Raw genomic sequence first — 20304 nt, forward strand, 5'->3', positions numbered from 1 at the left:
CTAACTGCCAGGTTTCAAAGGGCGTAGCATCCTTTTGGAAATTAGCTACTGTTGCGTCCGTCGGTCGCAGACGGCTGTGACCACTCTGCCTCACCTCTCTTTTACCTTTTTCCTCCTCCATTGAAAGATTGGCTGCCTCCGTTGCTGTTTGCCGAAACCCTCAGTGTCTCCGAGCCAGCATTGACGTCCCTGTCCGCCATGCTTCTTCCTGAGGCTTACTAGGGCACACGCGTGCACGCTGCCTACGTTTTTGAATATGTCATGGCGGGAACCTCGGGGGTGGCCCCACCGCATGAAGTCAGTACCTCTGGGTATTTAAACCTGCGCTCCGCTCCAATTGAACGAGTTAGCAAGGACTTCGGTTTTGCTACTCTGACCGCTTCTAAGCTGCTCGCTTGGATTCCACACTACCCTCCGGGGTATCTCGCTACTACGGAAGCTCTGGGTATCCACTGCTCGGGGGTCCTCTCACTTCTACTCGCCCTCCGGGGTTAATCTGCCTAACCTTAAGGACACCCTCCCCTTGGGGGTCCTGTCTGCTTTCTTTCAGGAACCCTTGGCGCTCCTAGGTATTCGCTCCTCGAGAGCCTATTCTGCTCAGGGTATCCTGCACCTCGGGCCTCGGGTCCCTCTCTTCATTCAACTACCAACTCACTGCTGCTCTGTGAGTATCGCTACGCTCCAGCTCTCCTCATTCCACCCTTCAGGTTCACGGCCTATCCTGCGCTGCAGAACACTACCAGACCTTTGCTACATCTGGGTGAGACCATCATCTACAGAGACTGTCTGAGCTTACTATGATATCTCTGGACTACAGAACTGTCCACTCCTTGGGCAAGATTCAACTCATCAACAGCAGTATAATGAAGCTTTCTTTCTACAGTGTCTGCTTACTAAGAGTCTAGCCAATCGTTGTGGTTCCCCACGGGGCCCCTCCCCATGGGAGGAGTCATCGCCACTTCTACCAAGAGTCCACAATATGCCACAAACCCAACAACTACAAAATATGTTCAGGAAAAGAACGCACCTCCTCTTCTGCCTCCTATGAATTCAATGGTGCGGCTGTCGTGTTAGTCCCCTTGGATGCAGGGAAATAAAAGTCAACAAGTAAAAACAAAAAAATATATAAAATGATACTGGCAGCTTTGCCTTCCCTCAGGCCAAACTAGAAGATGATGAATACACATGTTGTGTAGCATGCGGTGCACCAAAACACTTAGCACACTTTGGCCAGAGGGAGAGAGAGGAAGCATCTGATGTGGGCCACACAATGGGGCCGATGCAATATCATGCACGCAAGAAATGTGTGTCAGCTTGGACGCATGTTTTTTGAATACACGCACATCCCCTTCTCTTGGGCGCTCGATCTTATATTCTAATGAGCTGGCACGCTAAAAGGGATGCTCAATGGATAATTTGCGCATCCCTAGTGCGTGCATGCCATTAAGTGCCCAGGAGAAGTAGCTGTGTGCAGGTAAGGAAAACAGACACTTGATTTTCTGAGCATCTGTTTCCTAACCCGTGCACACACAGCCACGGGTTAGGAAAATAGATGCTCGTAAATTGAACATCTCTTTTCCCAACCTGACCGCTGTCAAGTTTTTGGGGGTTTTTTGCAGCTTTCTATGGTTCCTCCTGCTTAGCATCACAACATCACAGCATCTCAAAAACAGAATTAATTTTTTTTATCCACAGTACAGGACTCAATTCATCAACCACCCAAAAAGCTCATATTCGAAGGACAAGCAAAACCAATAAAATCATACGCAAAAAACCTAGGCAGGCTCATTGATTCCAGACTATCTATGACCAATAACATATCAGCCATTGTAAAGAAATCTTTTTTTAAACTAAAAATGCTAAAAAAACTAAAACCCCTATTATTTCTGTCAGATTTTCATTCAGCCACACAAGCATTAATCCTAACAAACCTAGACTACTGCAATTCTCTGTACGTGGGGCTACCCACATCTACCATCCATCCCCTACAGCTTGTGCAAAACACTCTAGCTCGGATTCTGTTTAATTTACCTCGCAGGGAACATGTCGCACCTGTTTTGCAGTATCTTCATTGGCTACCCCGGTATCTTACCGCATCACTTACAAAATTCTTACAATTAGCCACAATCTACTATACAATTCTAACTCAGTTTGGCTTTGTTCCCTATTAAGAATGTACAAACCTACCAGACAGCTTCGTTCGATGGATAAATGCATTTTAGAAGTTACCATCTGTAAAAATTGCAAGTTTGGCATTAACTCACAAACAAGCTTTGTCCATTGCAGGCCCGATTCTTATAACTCTATTCCTGAACAAATTCAATTAACTGCTAGAGATGTGAATCGTGTGCCCGATTGTTTTAACGATCAGGTTTGATGGAGGGAGAAAAAAATCAGATCGTTAGAGATGTGAATTGGAATCGGTTCCGATTCCAATTCACATCGTTAATTTTTTAGTGAGGCCTGAGCAGATAAAAAAAAAACCCCACCCCGACCCTTTACAAATGACCCCTTTGCTCTCCCACCCTCCCGACCCCCCCCCCAAAATGTTAAATTACCTGGTGGTCCAGTGGGGGGGGGGGGGGGTGGTCCCGGCACAATCTCTCGCTCTCGGGCCATCGGCGCCATTTTGGCTACCACTGATAAAAATGGCGCCGATGGCCCGATAAAAAAAAACCCCACCCCGACCCTTTACAAATTACCCCTTTGCTTCTCCCACCCTCCCGACCCCCCCAAAAACCTTTTACATGTACCTGGTGGTCTAGCGGGGGGTCCGGGAGCCATCCCTTCAATCATACCCTCGGTGCTGGACTGGTTTCAAAATGGCGCCGATTGCCTTTGCCCTCACTTTGTCACAGGGAGCGACCGTCGCTTGATGTTGAAAGAATATTGCCCAAATCTCATCTTGGAGTGAGTTTCCTCACTCCAAAGGTCATCAAATCTTCACGAGACCACTGTTCTGTTCGTACGTGTTCGTACGTGTCACGTAGAATGTCAAAGTGGCCCCTAACCCCCAACACTCTTACCTAAACCCCACCTCGAGTTACTAGGTGGGCCTACCATAGGGATACAAATACCTACCTATGGGAATGACATTATGGCCCGTCCCTCTCTCTCTCTCTCTCTCTCTCTCTCTCTCTCTCTCTCCAAATAGGCCTCACGGGAGACATCGCAAAGGGCGATGAAACCTTACCACACGGTCATGGCAGCTATTGCACAGCCTAACGCAATTCAAAGAGGTGTTGTTAAAATCGGCATTACGGCTGTGCAATAGCTCTTCACAGACAGGCTAACCCAGCCCACTCTCTAACTCCTCCTATTTTCTGAATTTGCATCGCACCATACGATATGGTGCTATCGCATGCGGTAAGGGCCTATCGCATGCGTTAATGGGGCTTTTCGCATGCGATAAGCCCTTAACGCATGCGAAAATGCCTTATCGCATTTTGATAAATGACCCCCTTAAATTGAAGTCTTCAGTTCTTGAATTCACTTTCAGCATTCACAACAAATATGTTTGTCCTTTTTTTTTTTATAGAACTTCCAACTTTTGAAGTGAAAATTATACCATCCAAGCCATACTACCATGTTAATGACTCATCATTTTCATTTGATATTCATGCAAAGTAAGTGTATTTTAGGGATGTGCATTTGTTTGAAATGAGCAGGTAAAATGTAATGAATGAGACCATTTTAGTTTCATTTGTGGATCCTCAAAACAAAGAGAGGGTGGCCACAAAGTAAACAGACATTTTAGTTTCATTTATTTATGTCTCCTATTCAGATCTATGGTCCATTGAAAAGTGCTGTAGTGAGACTAGTAATTTATAGCAACAAAGACATTCTTAAGTGATGTAGTAGCCAGGAAAGAGCTGAGATGGGAGAAAAGGGCAAGGAGCCAGGATAGAGAACCAATCAAGGTGAAGCTGCCTTCCTTCCAGTAGTTCCAATAGCCTTTCTTTTGATGCTACACCTTGGGTGTCTTGCCGCTATTCTGCCTTGCTGCCCTGCTCCTGACACTATATCTTGAGTCTTCCATTCATGTCCCTGATGCTACACATTGGGAATATTGCTGCTATACTTCCTTGCTGCTAACCCCTTATGCTGTACCTTGGGAGTCTTTCGGATACTTAGTCTTGCTATCTTGGGGGGTCTTCATGCCAATCTGTTTTGCTGCCACACACCAGACTCTACACCCTGAGTGTTCTTGCCAGTGGGGTGGCTGCTTTGCATCTCTCATGGTGCTTTGGAATCTTTATGCCACTATTTGTGCTGCTTTGCCCCCTCTGTCAGTGTCTGGGGGTTTTTTCTGCACCTTTTATGTTTTCTTCCCCCTTTATGATGTCTTATGATGTTCAACTCTTGGTGCCACTTTGCTACTTTCGTGCTCCTTCTAGAGGTGCATGCCACTGTTATTGGTGCCCTATTTTGAAGCCTTGGAATGTTCTTGATGCTTTTGCTGCTGCTTTGCTCCTCTGACATTACCTTGGAGAACTCTTGCCACTGCTGGTACCCTTTTGCCCCTTTACAATTTCTTACACTACTATTCATGACACTTTTGGTGCCTCTTTGCTGTCTTGGTGCCTTGGAGTTCTCTTCCCCCTTCTGATGTTGTTTGCCCCCAAGTTTCATTAGAATTGATTAGAAAATCCCAATTTTGAAGTTTAAAATAGAGTGCATTACTTCTCCCATTTGACTTTAATGGGAAATGAATGAAACAAAAGAAACAAATAAATGACTTTTTTTTAAACTAATGAAACAAATGGAGGTGACCTATGAAATGAATAAATGAACTGAAACAAACATTTTGCTTTTGCACATCCATAGTGTCAATTATGTTTATGATTAAATTTGCCACCTTTAATGTAGCCTTATCACTGGAGTTTTTTAAGCCATTTTTACCGGGATCCAAACAGTTTTGTGTTCCCCAGTGTAGTCTGGTGACTGAATGTTAAATCCCTATGCTAACAGTTTCTCAATCTGGAAGGGGACCGTCTTCAGCTCATTACTAAGACCTTACATTTGATCATGGCCAAACTGATATAGAAAAACGATCCCTTCTCATACAGAAAAATGCACTCCTACTAAAAAATATGAAAGCGTTACAATTTAAAATCAGTTATTATAAGAAAGTCATGTGAAATATAACTTGCTGCTAAAGAACTTTCCATGAATTACAATCTCCTCTCTGCTGAAAAGAATGAGTAAAATGGAACAAAATACGTGCTTGTCAAACGAAAGAAATCACTGAAACTCCTTTGAGCCCTCATGTCTGCAACCTGTGAGAACCCTAAAATAGGAGAAATGAAGATAATCACAGAAAAAGAGAAAGGAAAAGGGAATGTTTAAATACCACATGTTCAGTGATAAGAACAGCAATTTTCAGAAGTGATCTGCATAAGTAAATGCCTATTTACCTAGGTAAATTGGCCAACTGAAAATGACCCATCCTTTCCCCAACTGAAAATACATGCTGGGCTCAACAATACAAGAGGTCCATATTCAGCAGCATTTGTCCAACTATGATTGAACTTAGCTGGACAAAATGGTGGGATTTGAAATTGCCTGGCTCCAAGATAGCCAGATACCTTTTCATCCAGCTAAAAAAAAAAAATCTAACTAGCTCGGCAGCTGGGCCAAGGGCATTCTGGCGTGCAGCCAGCTATCTGGCTCAGTTAGCTGGATAAACATTTTTCAGCATTCAATGACTACTGTGACTGTATAACATCAGAATTGTCAAACAGTGGTCCTAAAATTAGCCAGATAAACTTATCCAGCTAATTTTGATTTACTGCAGCTAGGTATACTACTCAGTGGTGTGGGTGCAAAGCTGAATATCTCAGCAAAGTCAGCCAAATAAGCTTTCCCTAGCTAATTCCGCTAGCCAGCTAGCATCTGAATAAGGACCTCCATAGTCTTAGGAATAGGTATTCCTGGGGGGGGGGGGGGCAGGGAGGGAAGAGCTATTTTTGTCAGAAAAGGGAAATAATGCATGAAGATTGCATTTGCAGATTTATGCATATTATTTCCAATAGAAAAAGTATCCCCCCCAAAAAAGCAAGTGCAAATGTCTGAGTGCTTTTTTTCCCATGACAGTTTTCAAAGGGCAAGTATGCATGTATTTTTCCTTTGAAAACTGATGCAAAGCCCATGAGTAAAAGTACCTGTGCCTAAAGGCACAATCAAGGGTGGCCAACTCCAGTCCTTGAGAGCCATAAACAGGTCAGGTTTTTCAGGATATCCACAATGAATGTGCATGATATAGATTTGCATGCATTGCCTCCATTGTTGCCACCTCTGCACTACATAAATAATCATAATTTCCGTGATGCAGTTATCAGCGTAAAATGCATCCTACAATGTCTTTTTTTAATCAAGAAATATATTGTTAAAAATGTCTCTGTTTTTGTCTCCATTTCTAAGGCACTCTTATGGAAAAGCAGTAGTTGGGATTGTATTTGTGCGATTTGGCCTATTAATTAAGCAAAACAAAACATTTGTTCCAGGCCTTGAGCAACAAGCTTCAGTAAGTTGAAATCCAGATAAAGTCAACAGGAAGATTTATCTAGATAAAATATGTCATACCTTTCTTTAGTGTTTAGTGGAGCTTGACTTGCTCAAAAGAAAAAATGCATTGAGATCACAATTGGTAGCTCATATATAAGGATGGTCAACACTCATTTATATTTTTAGTTATCTATATTTCTTAAACTTGTGTGAAAATCAGAGGAGATATATGAATGGTATTTAATTTTAAAGAGAATATTGTACAAAATAATTTACCAGTGAATTCTAACAGGCTAATTTTACATGCATCATGTATCGGCGCAAAAACAGAGATACACTGGAATTTTAAATCATGCACGCCTATGATTTAAAATGCACTTACTACTAAGGGCCTTATTTTCCAATATCGCATCGGTAACGCATTAGGGGGCGTTACCAATGCAAATGAGGCTTCTTTCGTGCAGTGGGGAAAAATCACGTGCGGCGATGTTTTCGCCATTCACGAAAACATTAGCGCCACACACGATGTTTTCCCAGTGCACGATGATTCTTTCAGTCTTTTATCGCAGTGCACGATATTTGCCGGTTTCTTTTATCGCGGTGCACGATAGTCCCAGACAGCCTGTTTCTGTGAGAGAGAGAGAGAGAAAGAGAGAGAGAGAGAGAGAGAGAGAGAGAGAGAGAGAGAGAGAGAGAGAGAGAGAGAGAGAGAGAGAGAGAGCGAGCGCCTTACTATAGTGCCTATGCCCTACATAGGTATTTTAACCCCTATGGGAGGGCCACCTACTAACTCGGGGTGGGGATTAGGTATGAGCGTCGGGGGTTGGGGGCCACTTTCGCATTCCACATGAGACCTACGGACAGAACAGTGGTCTCTAGTGCAGATTTGCTGGCCGTCGGAGTGAGGACGCTCACTCCAAGAAGTGGTTTGGGCAACGTTCTCTCTACCTAGCTTGATGGACACTCTACCTGGGCAACAACATGCTAGGTGGAGAGAATGTTGCCCAAATCTCCGCTTGGAGTGAGCGTCCTCACTCCGACGGCCAGCAAATCTGCACTAGAGACCACTGTTCAGTCCGTAGGTCTCATGTGGAATGCGAAAGTGGCCCCCAACCCCCGACGCTCATACCTAATCCCCACCCCGAGTTAGTAGGTGGCCCTCCCATAGGGGTTAAAATACCTATGTAGGGCATAGGCACTATAGTAAGGCGCTCTCTCTCTCTCTCTCTCTCTCTCTCTCTCTCTCTCTCTCTCTCTCTCTCTCTCTCTCTCTCTCTCTCTCTCTCTCTCTCTCTCTCTCTCTCGTTGGAGTTATTAGCAGCTGCGCTAACACTGCGGCTGTTTCGCCGCACACGATGGTAAAGTGCTTGGAAAATGAGGCCCTAAGGGCTCCTAATTTTAAGAGTTTATTTGAATAAACCTACTTCGTGTATCTTCCATAGGATCTTACCGGCTTTAACAGAATATGTAAGTGGATTGTAAAACATGCTCGCGCTAGGGATATTCCCAGTTTTTACAACTAGTCCACCAGTTTTCCCAGTCAATACTTAAGTCTTCCAGACCCCTCTGGTTCTTCATCCTACATGCTCCCCAGTTGACCCGGACTCCTCACCCTGCCCTGTAAGCTTTAAAATGCTAGATATATAAACTTGCTCCTCATCAGGAGCAGCAGTAAAGTTACACGGCTAACAAGGCACTGCATGCTGCGACCTCTGGTTTTAAAATATGGAGTTACGCGCATAAGAGTTAGACATGCCCCAAAACACCCATGCCCTGCCCCTTTTCTGCATGCACAGGTATATATGCATGTAAATTGTGGCTTTTTAAAATCTGCATTGCTCACCTGTGGCCCACATATGCCCACATATGCACATATGTGGGCATTTTTATGCGTGCAGCGCTTTTAAAATTGACCTCTCTGTAGTCTACATATAGAATATTTAAGGTATCTTAGCCAGGGTGCACAGCCTCTGTCATCATGACCCTTAAACAGATTTTGTTTACAGGGAAACTAAATTATGGAAATAATCCTGGATCTTAGAACCCCCCCCCCATGTATGCAAATATATCTCATTAATATTCATTGTAGATATCCTGAAAACCAAGAGGTCCATATTCAAAGGCGTTTAGCCAGACAACTTGTAAGTTGACAATTATTTGTAAGCTGACAATTATCCATCTAAATTTTAGCTAGATAAGTCAATATCCAGCAAAAATTTATATAGATAAAGTAGAAGTGTTTCAGGGGCATTTGGGGGTGTTCTGAGGCTCTGTCAAGATATGAGGAGATTTAAAGTTATCTGGGAAATAAGGATAGATCACAGGAAAATATCAGCTTGGGGGATTTTTCAAAACTGGCCCATGGGGTATCTGACGCCCTCATATACTTTCCCTGCTGCACATGTGTCAATAGGTCCCAAGAGCACACCAAGTCAACCCTCAAACCTGGTAGAAGTGAGCCAAAATATTTCCAAAATGAACTATCATTCCTAAATAACTAAGAAGTTGAGCACATTCTAGAGCACTTGCTTAGGATTGTTGATGACAAGAGGAGAGTCTCTTACCTTCTTCCTGCTGGGCTGCTGTATAAATGCCAGTACAGCTCTCATCTGTAATGGCATTTAATTTCTTTTCACTCCATCACTGAGTGGTCTTTTCATTGATAGTTTTAGTGAAAGGACAGATCCTCATTCAGAAGTGAGTTTTATTTATTATTTTCCCTCCAGTGATTACCTCACTTTACCACCATTAAATCTTGTACCAGATCTTGCATTCTCCATCTCATTAGTACAAGGAGGACTATCTACTACATGAAACAGTATTTATGACATCTAGAAACCTTACCTCCCTGATATGCCTTGATAAGATATTTTCCCTATCAGTATTGGGCTAATTGGAATATTCCATGATTATTGTGTTTTCAGTTTTAGTAGCTTATCTAATCTCTTAGCATTTCACAGTTTAATATTTCGCTATCCTGACAGGTGAATGGTAGATTAGGCCCACTATTATACTTTTTTTTCTTCTTTCATGAAAAAATTTTTTTTTCAGGTCACTTCATATTTATTTTGAAATTTTCAAAACACAGCAAATAGTGGCCAAGTATCTTTTTTATGACAGGAGATATTTGGAAAATCCTGTGTTTTGGGTACGATTTGCTTTTTCAAGTCTTAAAACCACCAAAATGAATCAACCACATTTTGATCAAAGAAATATATATCCAGAAAGAAACTCTGAGGGTAGGTGAGGAGGCAGCGCAGAGTCGGCCTCAGCCTTACAAGTCATGTTTCACACTTCCGCTGTGATACATACATAGCAGCCTATCAGCTCTGCTTTGAACTTGGAATGTACATTATTTTATTTGCTTGTCCCCCTGAATATCCAATAGGGATGTGCATTTGTTTAGAATGAATTAGTCAATTTCAACAAAATTGCCCCGAAACGGATTTTCCTAAAAAATCAGGAAAACATTTTTTTTTCGGATTAGCGTGGGGGGAGGGGCACATTTATTTTAAAAAAAAACCCAAACCCAACCCAACCCTTCAAATTTACATCATTACAACCCCCCCCACCATCCCAATCCCCCCCCCCCCCCAAGACTTACTGAAGGCCCTGGTAGTCCAACGGGGAACCGGGAGTGATCTTCTGCTCTCGGGCCGTCAGGCCTGGCAGGAATCAAAATGGTGCCGGTGGCCCTTTGCCCTTACCATGTGACAGGGGCTTCGGGTTGGGCCTCCCGGGACCCCGCTGAACCACCAGGTCTTTCAGTAAGACTTGGGGGGGGGGATCGGGATGGTTGGGGGGGGTGTAATTCAATAAATTTGAAGGGTTGGGGTGGGGGGTTTTTCGTTTCAAAAAATCTGCTGAAAAAAAACCCCATAGGAAAATGAAGTTTTCCACGAAGTGCCCAACCCAAAGCCCGACCTGAAAGTTTAAAATGAAGCACATCTCTAATATCCAAATGCTAGAGTTTTTGTACACTGCTGAATTTGACAAAACCAACATTTATGCACTACATACTGGAAGAGAATATGGGATGGTGTCTAAGTAATTTTTTTGGCTCAGTGTATAATTTCTAGGAATCCTCACTAATAAAATGTGTACATTTGCTTTTGTTTTTCAGATGAAGGATGGTAAAGCAACTGTCATTTTATACACCTCAGCCTTGGAAGCTAAAATAGACAAATCTATTGATTCATTGAAAGGAGAAAATTTATATATTGCTTTGACAGCTGTGGAAACTGCCAGTAAGTGACCTATAAGGGTTCTGTTTTTCAAATTGATGCTGCCATAGACAAACAGGAAAGATGGAATTTTGCATTTCTAATTCTATGCTTGAGATAACTTCCCTAATTTCAATACAGCAGTGCCATTCAACTCTATGCAATTATATTTTTATACAGTAAAAAATAAAACAAAAAAAAAAAAAAGCACTGGAGTAGTCACAAAAAAAAATGAAGAAGAGTGGCCTTCAAAATTCAAGCTCATAGACATATGAAAAAGAGCCCTCAAGCAAAGGGAAGTAAACATGTAAGCATTTACATAAATATTTATACAGGTCATAGAGTAACCTGAGGCAATATATATTTTGCCTCGGTTACTCTATAGTGAAAACATCAGAGACCCTGGTGGTATAATCACATATACAAAGTTTTATAAATGTGTATATAGCCTACATTAGGCACCGTATCTTTTACTTATGTTATTAACCCCATATGTACTAATCCAAGTTATATCGACCTGTTCATTGTAAGACATTTACTTGTCAATGTTATTGTTTAGAATGTAAACCGAATTGATCAGTAATTCTGTTATTGGAAAGTCGGTATATAAAAATGCTAAATAAATAAAATAAAAAATGTGAGGTCACATGAAAAAATCACGGTAAAAAACATGGTAGAAAACAAAGAAATAAATAAAGTACTTTACTGAGTCCATCTGAAGCTGAGAAGTCAAATAAAACGAGAACATATATTTGCCATAAATCAACATGTCATGATCATAACATCACATCAGCATGGGCCATGGTTTGGTAAAATAACAGGATATGAACATCTGAAAACTCATTTGAACAGTTTTAAACCAAAGACATTCTGGATAGGGATGTACATTTGTCCTGGTTCGGGAAGCCCAAAACCTAAATGAGTTTTTCCCGAAATTTTGTTAAAAATTTGTTTTCCGGTTTAGTGCGCACTAACTCCCATTAGTGCGCGCTAACGGGAGTTCCGAAATTTAGTTCCTCCCCGAATTTAGAAGGCCTGAACGGCGGGAAATACAAAATTTCCCATGGCGGGCCGAAAACAAAGCCCGAACCAAAAGGTTCGAGCTTCGCACATCTCTAATTCTGAACAGTCATGCTTCTGCCATTTTGTTAGAGGCTTAAATGCAGGCATAACCTTTCAGATAATCTTTGGTTTAAAAATTTGCTAATGATCTTTCAGATCTTCATACCATATCTTATTCAAATTCAAATATGCTCCATCCTATGCAAATAATTTATATTATAAAAAATGTTATAAGATTATATTTTGAATAAGAGTGAATTCATGTAATATTAATAAAAAATAACCCATATTAGGGATGTATAGGCCCTACATGTTCATTTTGGTTCTTTTTCCTTTTTGGTTTTATTGGAGGTTTTTTGTTTGTTTAATGTTTGGGGTTTTTTTCAGTTTGGTTCATTTATTGAAATGAAAAAAAACCCCATTAAATCCCCCCCCCCCCCCCCCCCCCAAAAAAAAAAAAGAACTGTAACAGACCTCCATAATTTTTTCCAATCTCCCTTCTGCAACCCCCCCCCAAAAAAAATAAATTGGGGCCTCCGCTGTCCTCTACAACCCCCCTCTCACCATCACTTCCCCCTCACAAAAGAAGATAAGGGACCTGAGCCTACACAGATGAGCTTAGCCAAGCCCAGCTGGGGGCGCACCCAGATCCCTCAGACCCCTCTGACCTAACCCACTCATTCCTGGGCCAAATGCCAGGGTGGTCCCCAGCCCCCATTTACTCCATTTTGGGGACTCCCAGTTAACTAAAGGGCAAGAGTGATCTGGCTAACAGTAGCTTTAAAAATGGTGCTGGCTGCATTGAGGCCAACTCTGAAGTGATGTCACCTCAGTGCCTGCCTCAGGTGAAGCCAGAGCTATTATGTTGTATGCCGGAAAGGGGGGAGGGGGTCAGAGAGAGCCATAGAAGCCCTGGATTGTTTTTTGGGGGTTGGGAGGGTGGAGAGGGCTTTGGAGGCATATTTTTTTTTAACAAATATGAAAATACCTGAAAATTTTAGGATAGTTTTGTTAGATGCTATTATTCAGGCCGTTCAATACAGAACGTGACCTCTTTCATTGCTTGTTTTTGTTTTTTTTTTTGGGGGGGGGGTTGCATTTGTTTTTAAAAAATGAACATCTCTAATCCATATCTGCACACTTTTATAATGTTATATCTATTAATGGCCATTGAAACATTAAAAAATAAAACTAAAATGGTATAAGTCAATATAGGATTGCCAGTTAATCTTAAACATCAAGTGACTCTGAAATATTTTTGAGGTAAATAGTGATTCTAAGATGACATAGAATCAAGAGACAGCATTTCTACCGTAACAGTTTCTTTGGTTTTACCCTGCCTTTAGAAACAATTATTATTCTTTCCTTAAGAAGCCAAATGAACTGTCAGTTGTACGCTATTTTTGGTCATCATGAGCACACGATAAATTAAATAAAGTAAATAAACACAAAAGCAAAAGGACCATCTGAGGGCAGAGGTGAATATGGGGTAAAGGGAGCGAGTTAGTTTCTTCATTTCTGCCAGCAACAGAATCAAGATCAGTAGAAAGCATAAAAATCAGTTTGTTTTACCTCCCAAAGCAAAAAACAATGGGTGCTGCATCTCAGCATACCGAGTTCTATTTTAAAAAATCACTTAACATGAATATGGACGTGCATCTGAATAGAAATAATTTACATGAGCGAGATGTAAAGAGGGTTCACTGTTTCAAATGCAATCTTTGGCCTTCTGAAAATCAGTCTAGTAATTATTATGCCTTTTCTGGTGATGGCACTCTGAGGTGGTGGTGAGAGGGAGAGGATATTAGTTCTATTTTAAGTCCATTTATTGATTAATTTATAATGTGTGGTTGCTTATTAACGCTGCTGCTTTAAACATTTAGGTGGAGAAATCAGAGAGGAAGAGTATACTGGCATAAAATTTCTATCATCTCCTTATACTATAGACTTGTCAAAAACAAAACATTTTTTTGTACCCGGAGCACCTTTTTCGATTATGGTATGTAACATGTAGTTTGTTACTCATTTATCTATCTTAATCACATTTCACATTTTCAGTTTCTTCTTATTTCCTAACAGGGCAACTTTCAAACAAATCTGCGCGGCCCAATACGAGCGCACACATGACCGCATGGAGAACTGCTACAGTATTTTATAACCAGTGAGGTAAATTTTAGGACCCGCGCACGTGTGCACACATTTGCCAGCTCGTGCACATGGACATGGCAATTTTAAAACATACACGCATATATGCGCGTATAAGTGCACGTGTTTTAAAACTGGCTATTCGCACATACATGTGCGCACAATTTCATATTGATGCGCACATATGCACACAAATGCCTCGCTCACGTAGGTTGGGGGGATTTTATTAGAAGTGTGTGCCAACGCAATTACCTCTTTTCCCAGTTGGTTCCCACTTCACCCCAGTAAAGGAGAGGACTTCCTACCTCTCCCGAGCTAACTTCTCACCCTTTTAACCTATTAGCCTTGACCCTTAAAACCCTGCTGACTACCCTGTTTTTTATTTCACAGCTTACACGCCGTCCATAGCAGAAGTAAAGTTACTCGGTAGGGGATCCCCAGCACGTGCAACAAAGACTTATGCACAAACTTCATAGTACAGACCCAGCCCACCCATGTCCCGCCTATGCCCCATCCAGACCACATTTTTGTGCGTGTACTGGGAGGTACACACATACTTGCACAGTTTTTAAAATCCGCACAATGTGCATGTTCGACTGTCACTGCCCGACATCTCCACTCCACCTTCCTTACCTCTCTGGTGACTCCTCCCATGGTTGACGGACATTTGGCTGCCGCGGCGTCTGCCTGCCATCCTCTCCGGCGTCCCCAGTCCGGCTTGGGCGCTGCCTCCCGCCATGCTGTCCAGCTGCCTTAGGGCACACGAGCTGAGTGGCCTGCTTCAAATACTTTCTTTGGCGTGAACCTCAGGGGTGTCCCCCTTGATGATGTCACGCATCCCGGATACAAAAAGTCTACACTACTGCTAGCTAATCGAGTTAGCAAAGATATTGGTACAGGAACTCATTACGGATGGGATTCGCTCTCCATACCTAGCTACTCTGCCTCTCCATCATTGGACTTACTCTATTTGGGGTACCTGCTCCTCGGGGGCCTTTCTCTTCTCTTTCAGGTCACTGTCTGGAACCGGTACTCACTCCTCGAGGGCCCATGTTCCCAGATTCACTGTCTGAATACTACTTCTGCCTGGAAGATACTGCTGCCTACACCATCAGTGAGTTACCATCTACTTCTCTCAGAGCTGTTCCCTGGAACCAGGTACTTGCTCCTCGAGGGCCTGCCTCTATTCCACCTCCTGTTATTCCTACCGAGAGAAACTGCTGTGTGAGTACCCAACCAACGAGGCTCTATTCCAGAACCCTGCATATACTTCATTGTACTCACTATCTCAGTTTCTCTTCACTACAGCACAGCCATTGTGGGATCGCTGTTCCAGAGCCCTGAGGGACTACAAGCCCTGCCGGGCTTCATCTCTGCTCACTACTGCCACCTCTGGTGGCTCCTCAATACTGTTAATAAAAGATCTATCTGTGTTGTGTGTCCTAAGCTGAGCCTGACCTGTGGCCCCTCACAGGACTTCCCCCCTTGGGCGTGGTCAGCACGCACAGTGTCCAAGGGTCCACCTAAAACCTTACAAACAATAACAGAGATAACAGATTGCTAACTCCATGGATACGGCACAGCTCAATGCCCTGCAGGCCATTCCGGGCCTGGCCCTGCGCATTTCCGAACAGCAAGACGCATTGGAGAAACTCACTTCAGCGATTCATCAGCTGCACACACAGAAGACCCAAGGCGCTAATTCCAGCAATGAAGGTCAGTTACATGAAGTAACTTTAAAGACTGCTGTACTGCTGGCTGCTCCAGTTCGTTTCTCGGGAGAGATTCAGAAGACCAGGGGCTTTTTAAACCAGTGCTGCATGCATTTTGCATTACAGCCTTCTCACTTCCCCACAGCTTTGGCCAAGACTACTTACATTCTATCTTATCTTGATGGAGAGGCCTTGGCTTGGGCCTCTACACTGTGGGAATGCAAGGATCCTATTCTGCAGGACATAGATGGATTTTTGGATTTATTTAAATCCGTTTTCGATGATCCTGCTCGAGTGACCATTGCCGGTTCTGCTCTGGTGGACCTAAAGCAAGGTAACCGACCACTGGCTGATTTTCTGATAGAGTTTAAGACTCTTGCTACAGAACTCAGCTGGGACCCCCAAATGCCTGAAGACCCTCTTCTTCAGAGGCCTGGATATACACTTGAAAGACAAGCTGGCTGCTCGTGAAACACCTGACTCGCTGGATGAACTAGTGGCTTTGGCTACTAGGATTGATCACCGGCTTTGTGATAAGGTGAAAGAGCTCCGGCCTAATAGAGGACCTGGTCAGAAGGAGGCTGGTACTAAACCTGCACCTCAGATGGTTTCAGTAATTCCTGCTGCCATGAACTGATGCAACTTGGTCACGGACATTTGACTTCCAAAGAGAGAAGACTTCGGAAGAGGCATGGTCTATGCATGTACTGTGGACAGACTGGTCACAATGTCCCAACATGCCCAATTCATCCGGGAAACGGACAGGCGTAAATCCTGCAGGAGGGCTGTTCTTAGGCCTTACTACACCTTCTCCTCCACTCTCTCTCCCATTCTCCTTGATCTGTGGACTGTCTGAGGTTCAAACTCTTGCCCTGGTGGATTCAGGGGCAGGAGGCAACTTTATTCTTTGACGCCTAGTGGAACATCTGAGGATTCCCCTCGTCACCTTGAAGGTTCCACTACTTCTATCCTCCATCCATGGAGAGCCCTTACCGGGTGATGTGACTTGCCAAACTGTACCGGTAACTCTCCGCACCGGAGCTCTCCATATTGAATCAATTCCCTTCTTTGTGTTAGAGAAGGCCATGCACCCTATCGTCCTGGGGTTACCCTGGTTGCAGTCACATGAACCCCAATTTGACTGGGCATCCTTGGAATTCTCCCGCTGGGGCCCAGGTTGTCATGGGAAGTGCCTTAAGGAGATTGCTCCTGTCATTTGCATGCCTACTACTCCAGTGATGCCGGGACTGCTTCCCCAATACGCATCCTTTAGTGATGTGTTTTCCAAAGATGCTGCTGACATTCTTCCTCCGCATAGGTCCTTTGACTGTGCCATAAGACTGAAACTCAATACTGAACCTCCTAAAGGACGTGTCTATCCACTCTCAGTGATTGAGAACAAGGCAATGTCCGAATACATCGAGGAGAATTTACAGAAGGGGTTTATTAGACCATCGAAGTCTCTAGCCGGTGCAGGCTTCTTCTTTGTGGGGAAAAAGGACGGTACCCTACGTCCTTGTATCGATTACCGTTCAGACCTCGATTACCAAGGTCTGAACGAGATCACGATTAAAGATCGCTACCCCCTGCCTTTAATCTCAGAGCTGTTTGACCGGCTTCAGGGGGCCAAAATATTCTCAAAACTTGACCTGAAGGGGGCCTACAACTTAGTTCACATTCGTAGTGGTGACGAATGGAAAACAGCCTTCAATACTCGAGACGTCCATTTTGAGTACTTAGTTATGCCCTTCGGCCTGTGCAACGCACCCACTATATTTCAGAACATGAACGACATCTTGCGGGACCTGCTGTACAAGAGTGTCGTGGTATACCTGGATGATATCCTGATATTTTCCCAGGATTTGCCCACTCATCTAGAGGATGTCAAGCAAGTACTACGCCGACTCTGTGAACTCCAGCTCTACGCCAAACTCTCCAAGTACGAATTTCATAAAGACTCAGTGCCTTTTCTTGGCTATATCATGTCTAAAGATGGCTTCCAGATAGACCCTCAAAAGCTCCAGAGTATCAAAAATTGGTCCCAACCTACCAGCCTGAAGGCCCTGAGATGATTCCTGGGGTTTACCAACGATTATAGAAGCTTTATAAAGAACTACTCTTCTTTAACAATACGCTTGACTGCAATGACCCGCAAGGGTGCCAACGCTTCAAAATGGTCTGCGGAGGCCATTTCCTCGTTTGAGAATCTAAAGACTGCCTTTTCCACGGAACCATGCTTGCGGCATCCTGACCCCAACAAGCCCTTTATCGTAGAAGTTGACGCTTCAGATGTTGGCTGTATTGAGCCAGACTGGAGACTCTAAAGCCTTATGTCTCTGCTCTTTCTTCTCACAATGTTTCTCCCGGCAGAGAAGAACTATGGGATCGGCGATAAAGAGCTCTTAGCAATAAAGCTTGCATTTGAGGAATGGCGGCCTTGGCTTGAAGGCGCTCAACATCAAATAACCGTATTCACGGACCACAAAAATCTAGAGTATCTCTGCCATGCGCAACGTCTTAACCACAGACAAGCTAGATAGTCCTTATTCTTCAATTGTTTCGACTTTGTGCTTAAATATCGCCCCAGAGACAGAAATACCAGAGCTGATGCCCTGTCATGCTCCTTTCTCTCGGAGGATGTGCCAGAAGAACCTCAGCACATAATTGACCCGAAGAAAGTCTTGGCGACTACCCATTCTGTGCCCGCTGGTAAGACCATTGTGCCTAAACACCTCAGGAAGAAAGTGTTCTTTTGAGCGAACGATTCCAAGCTGGCTGGCCATCCTGGTCAACGCCATACCCTGCTCAAGATCCAGAAGTTTTATTGGTGGCCTACTATCAAGAAGGATACCCTATCCTACGTGGCATCCTGTACCAACTGTGCCAAACACAAACCTGCTTCTGGCCAACCATGGGGATTGCTGCAACCACTGCCAGTTCTGGAACAGCCCTGGTCACACATCACTACTGATTTTGTAGTCGATTTATCCCCCTTCTGGAGGAATGAATACCATCTGGGTAACAGTCGATCGCTTCAGCAAGATGGCCCATTTCATGGTGCTGCCTGGCTTACGTTCAGCCTTGGAGCTTGCGAAGCTCTTCATATCGCACATTTTTCGCCTTCACAGCCTACCAAGACACATTGTCTCAGACCGAGGATCTCAATTCACGGCAAGATTCTGGAGGGCCTTTTGCAAGTTATTCGACATCTCTCTAGACTACAGTTCAGCCTATCATCCGCAATCAAATGGCCAAACAGAATGGATGAATAGAACCTTAAAGCAGTTCATTTGAGCCTACGTGCGTTGCCATCAGAATAACTGGGCTAAACTGTCACCTTGGGCTGAATTCGCCATCAACTCTCATCCAGCAACATCAACTGGATCAACACCTTTTGAAGTGGTATATGGACGCTCTCCAACACTGCCACTTCCACTGAAGCTCTCAGTGACGTCCCCAGCAGCTCAATCTACTGCTGATGAAATCCACAACCTGTGGACTCAGACGAAAGACATGCTAGTTAAAGCGAGTGACTGCACCAAGAAGTCACCATTCTCAAGCGCCTGTCTTTAAACCCAGAGACAAAGTCTGGTTATCTACCAAACATCTCAGACTGAAGTTACCCTTCACTCGGTTTGCTCCTCGCTACGTTGGACCATTTCCAATCCTCCATCTTGGCAACATCACCTACAGTCTGAAGTTACCACCCGGACTAAACATCCACAACGCTTTTCACGTTTCACTCTTGAAACCTCTTATATTCAGTTAATTCTCTTCCAAGACTCAGGAACCACCTGCCATCAACACAGAAGATGACCCAGAATTCAAGGTCGAAGAGATTCTTGATGTCTGAAGATGAGGCAAAACACTTGAATACCTCCTTTCTTGGGAGGGTTTCGGCCCTGAATAAAACTCTTGGGAGCCTCAGGCTAACATACTTGATAAAGAGATGCTCCGTCAATTTCATCTCGCGCATCCTTCAAAACCTAAACCTGGTACCCACAGAGGAGACCGCCCTTTGAAGGTGGGTACTGTTACGACTGTCGCTGCCTGATGTCTCACTCCACCCTCCTTACCTCTCTTGTGACTCCTCCCGCGGTTGACTGACATTTGGCTGCTGCGGCGTCTACCTGCCGTCCTCTCCGGCATCCCCAGTCCGGCTTGGGCGCTGCCTCCCGCCATGCTGTCCAGATGTCTTAGGGCATGCACATCACACGGCCCTGCATCAAATACTTTCTTTGGCGCGAACCTCAGGGGTGTCCCCCTATGATGATGTCACACATCCCGGATACAAAAAGCCTACACTACTTGCTAGCTAATCGAGTTAGCAAAGGTATTCGTACAGGAACTCATTATGGATGGGATTCGCTCTCTGTACCTAGCTACTCTGCCTCTCCATCATTGGACTTACTCTATTTGGGGTACCTGCTCACTGTCTGGAACTGGTACTCGCTCCTTGAGGGCCCATGTTCCTGGACTCGCTGCCTGAACACTACATCTGCCTGGAAGATACCGCTGCCTACACCATCAGTGAGTTACCATCTACTTCTCTCAGAGCTGTTCCCTGGAACCAGGTACTCGCTCCTCGAGGGCCTGCCTCTATTCCAGCTCCTGTGATTCCTACCAAGAGAAACCGCTGTGTGAGTACTCAAACA

The 20304-nt window shown here is 44.0% G+C and overlaps 1 protein-coding gene across 1 annotated transcript in view; it reads left to right on the plus strand.

Moving 5' to 3' along the window:
* The window catches only part of LOC115092143 (complement C4-A-like), a 274266-nt gene that overhangs the window by 30828 nt on the left and 223134 nt on the right, over nt 1–20304 (plus strand). Inside the window, exons 7-10 of the mRNA XM_029602749.1 lie at nt 3539–3626; nt 6424–6526; nt 10631–10754; nt 13676–13791. Of these exons, the coding sequence (XP_029458609.1) occupies nt 3539–3626; nt 6424–6526; nt 10631–10754; nt 13676–13791 (431 nt within the window). The remainder of the gene's footprint in view (nt 1–3538; nt 3627–6423; nt 6527–10630; nt 10755–13675; nt 13792–20304) is intronic.

Source organism: Rhinatrema bivittatum, chromosome 5 (assembly GCF_901001135.1).
Source record: "Rhinatrema bivittatum chromosome 5, aRhiBiv1.1, whole genome shotgun sequence".
In the NCBI taxonomy this organism is placed as follows: domain Eukaryota; kingdom Metazoa; phylum Chordata; class Amphibia; order Gymnophiona; family Rhinatrematidae; genus Rhinatrema; species Rhinatrema bivittatum.